The following is a 3,927-nucleotide window of genomic DNA, read 5'->3' as shown; positions in this document are numbered from 1 at the left end:
TATACCTGCTTTCAAAAAGTGCTGAAAGGAAGTCTTCTAGTTGAAATTTTTAAAAAGATATTAAATAACACAAAAGCTTATTAAGGTACAAATTTTACTCATAAAGATAAATACGTGAACAAACACAGAACATCATAATACTTTAGTGGTGTACATAAATCCCTTTTAACACTAGAACAGTTAAAAGAAACAGGTATTAAGAATAACTATAAGCGGCCACCGCCCGCTGGGCCAGAGGAGGTGGAGCTGGCGCTGTCCCGGCTCCGGTGCGGGGAAGCAGCTAAGCAGGCGGCGCGGCGGCTCCGGCGGCCGAAGAGGCCAGCAGGTGGCGCGGCAGCGCGAGGAGAGCGCGCCGTGGAGTGGGCGCGCCCGGCGAGAGGAGTCCACTGCATGCGTGCGGGCCAAGGCCGGCCCCTGCGAGCCGCCCACAGGAAGAAAGACGTGCAGATCCTGCTGGTGGGAGAACCTAGAGTTGGGAAGACATCGCTGATTATGTCTCTCGTCAGTGAAGAATTTCCAGAAGAGGTTCCTCCTCTGGCAGAAGAAATAACCATTCTAGCTGATGTCACCCCTGAGAGAGTGCCAACACACATTGTAGATTACTCAGGCTGCCTTTAATATTGGTTGGAAACATATCTGATCTGGTGGAATACAGTAGTATGGAGACCATCCTTCCTATTATGAACCAGTATACAGAAATAGAAACCTGTGCAGAGTGTTCAGCGAAAAACCTGAAGAACATATCAGAGCTCTTTTGTTATGTACAGAAAGCTGTCTTCATCCTACAGGGCCCCTGTACTGCCCAGAGGAGAAGCAGATGAAACCAGCCTGTATAAAAGCCCTTACTCGTATATTTGAAATATCTGATCAAGATAATGATGGTACCCTCAATGATGCCGAACTCAACTTCTTTCAGAGAATTTGTTTCAACCCTCCATTAGCACCTCAAGCTCTGGCAGATGTGAAGAATGTAGTCAGAAAACGTATAAGTGACGGTGTGCCTGACAGTGGATCGACACGGAAAGGTTTTCTCTTTTTACACACACTTTTTATCCAGAGAGGGAGACACGAAACTACTTGGACTGTGCTTCGACGATTTGGTTATGATGATGATCTGGATTTGACACCTGAATATTTATTCCCCCTGCTAAAAATACCTCCTGATTGCACTACTGAATTAAATCATCATGCGTATTTGTTTCTCCAGAGCACCTTTGACAAACATGATTTGGATAGATACTGTGCTTTGTCACTCGATGAGCTTAAAGATTTATTTAACGTTTTCCCTTACATACCTTGGGGGCCAGATGTGAATAACACAGTTTGTACCAATGAAAGAGGCTGGATAACCTACCAGGGATTCCTTTCCCAGTGGATGCTCACGACATATTTAGGCGTACAGCGGTGCCTGGAGTATTTGGGCTACCTAGGCTATTCAACATTGACTGAACAAGAATCTCAAGCTTCAGCCATTACGGTAACAAGAGATAGAAAAAAGTAGACCTGCAGAAAAAACAGACTCAAAGAAACGTGTTCAGATGTAATGTAATTGGAATGAAAAACTGTGGGAAAAGTGGAGTTCTTCAGGCTCTTCTTGGAAGAAACTTAATGAGACAGAAGAAAATTCGTGATGATCATAAAGCCTACTATGCGATTAACACTGTTTATGTATGTGGACAAGAGAAATACTTGTTGTTGCATGATATCTCAGAATCGGAATTTCTAACTGAGGCTGAGATCATTTGTGATGTTGTGTGCCTCGTATATGATGTCAGTAATCCCAAATCCTTTGAATACTGGGCCAGGATTTTTAAGCAACACTTTATGGACAGCAGAATACCCTGCTTAATCATAGCTACAAAGTCAGACCTGCATGAAATTAAACAAGAATATAGTATTTCACCTACTGATTTCTGCAGGAAACATAAAATGCCTCCACCACAAGCCTTCACTTGCAACACTGCCGATGCACCCAGTAAGGATGTCTTTGTTAAATTGACAACAATGGCCATGTGCCCGCACGTGACACAAGCTGACCTCAAGAGCTCCACATTTTGGCTTCGAGCAAGTTTTGGTGCTACTGTGTTTGCAGTTTTGGGCTCTGCTATGTACAAAGCATTATTGAAACAAAGATGATTAAAAAAAGTACTGGCCCTACCAAAAACAAATATTTTTATGTACATTCTGAATGCTTTAAATGCTGCTAGAAATATTGAGATATTTACACATGCAGAGTTACTTTATTAATATTTGTAATTCATGTATCAGAGTATTTTTTTTTTTTTTTTTTTTTTTAAAAAAGGGTCCCCCCTTTTTGCCCGGGCTAGAGTGCCGTGGCGTCATCCTAGCTCACAGCAACCTCAAACTCCTGGGCTCAAGTGATCCTTCTGCCTCAGCCTCCCAAGTAGCTGGGACTACAGGCATGCGCCACCATGCCCGGCTAATTTTTTCTGTATATTTTTAGTTGTCCGATTAATTTCTTTCTATTTTTAGTAGAGATGGGGTTTTGCTCTTTCTCAGGCTGATCTTGAACTCCTGAGCTCAAACAATCCACCCACCTCGGCCTCCCAGAGTGCTAGGATTACAGGTGGGAGCCACCGTGCCCAGCCCATAAGAGTATTTTAATGATAGTTATAATTACAGTATTGGCTAGCATATAGAAAGAAAACAACTAACAGCCAAACTAAAATGGCTAAATTTCAGAGGCCAAAAGGGAATATTTTGTAAATAATGTACATATTCAAGCAAGATATGGTCTCCCAAACTGAGTACTAGAAATGACATTTCTAGACGTTTCTACATGATATTGTTAGTGCTCACTGTAAGGTTTTTGGATGGGCGGCGGCAGAGAAAGAAAGATGAGCAGGGTTAAAAGGGCAAGCACCTAGGCTTTATTGGGGGAAGGGGAAAAAGAGCGCCCCTGGGTGAGGTTCACGGGTCCCAAGAGAGAGGGGCCTGAGAAGTCGCGCTGCCCAGAAGTGTTGAGTGGGCTTATAAAGGTTTTAGAGTTGGGGGATGGGGGTTTCTCTTTGGCCTGAAGTTTTGGTGTGCAAAGTGGAGAGTTCTCTGTTATAGTCTAGGGCGGGACTCATGGACTCCTCCTTTTCTCTAGGGAGGGGAGGGGTGCCCACCACCAGCCTTACATTCTGGCCTTTTGGATATGTTGGGTGCCACTCTTTCTGACTACTTCCTGCTGTGAGGGGTCGTAGTTAGGGGCTATGGGCCAGAGTGGGCTGGTGGAGGGGTAACTGGTCAGGGGGAGCATGGATGAAGTAGTTGGTTTACTGCCGCTCGAGATAGCTCCTGTAGGTGGTGCTGGAGGAACTGAGCTAGCGAAGTTAGTTGTCTTTGTAGTGAGGCCAGCAAAGCAAACGTGGTCTCTAGAGTAATTTGTAGGCAATCTGTAAAATCGTATAGAGTTAATTGAGGGACTATTATGACAGGGAAACAAGGACCTCGGGTGGATGTATTGACACAGCGGGTGAGTCCCCAGGGGAGGGACTCGCGTAGCTTAAATCTCCAGACATAAATTAAATCAGGAGCAGCTGTTGGAAGGGCCAGAAGATATAGAAGCCCGCATAAGACGGAGTTTAGTGGGAGGAGTAGGATGGGGAAGCATCTTGAGGTGGGGACCTTTTGATGCGTGAGATATGACGTCAAGAACCGTTAGGGTCATTTAGAAGTTTTACAGCTGTAGGTGTTGTTAAAATGACTGTATGGGGCCGCATCCACCAGGGCTCAAGGGGCTTAGGGTGAAGGGTTTTAAGAAGTACGGAGTTGGCTGGGCGAGGTGGCTCACGCCTGTAATCCTAGCACTCTGGGAGGCCGAGGTGGGTGGATCGTTTGAGCTCAGGAGTTTGAGACCAGCCTGAGCAAGAGCGAGACCCCGTCTCTACTAAAAATAGAAAGAAATTAGCTGGGCAACTA

At 45.0% G+C, this 3,927-nt stretch overlaps 1 protein-coding gene and 1 pseudogene across 1 annotated transcript in view; both read left to right on the top strand.

Annotated features, from left to right (window-relative positions):
* Window positions 1-375: 375 nt before the first annotated feature.
* On the top strand, window positions 376-2,136 carry LOC105822398 (annotated as a pseudogene).
* A 1,127-nt stretch (window positions 2,137-3,263) lies between these two features.
* LOC105822395 (spermatogenesis-associated protein 31A6-like) overlaps window positions 3,264-3,927 on the top strand; it is a 10,434-nt gene continuing 9,770 nt past the window's right edge. The window contains exon 1 of the mRNA XM_012659379.1: window positions 3,264-3,337. Coding sequence (XP_012514833.1) covers window positions 3,264-3,337 — 74 coding nt within the window. The remainder of the gene's footprint in view (window positions 3,338-3,927) is intronic.

The sequence above is a fragment of the Propithecus coquereli genome, unplaced genomic scaffold (assembly GCF_000956105.1).
Source record: "Propithecus coquereli isolate 6110/MARCELLA unplaced genomic scaffold, Pcoq_1.0 Scaffold608, whole genome shotgun sequence".
NCBI lineage: Eukaryota > Metazoa > Chordata > Mammalia > Primates > Indriidae > Propithecus > Propithecus coquereli.
The sequence above is the reverse complement of the archived record's forward strand: the minus strand, read 5'-3'. Positions and strand labels throughout refer to the sequence as shown.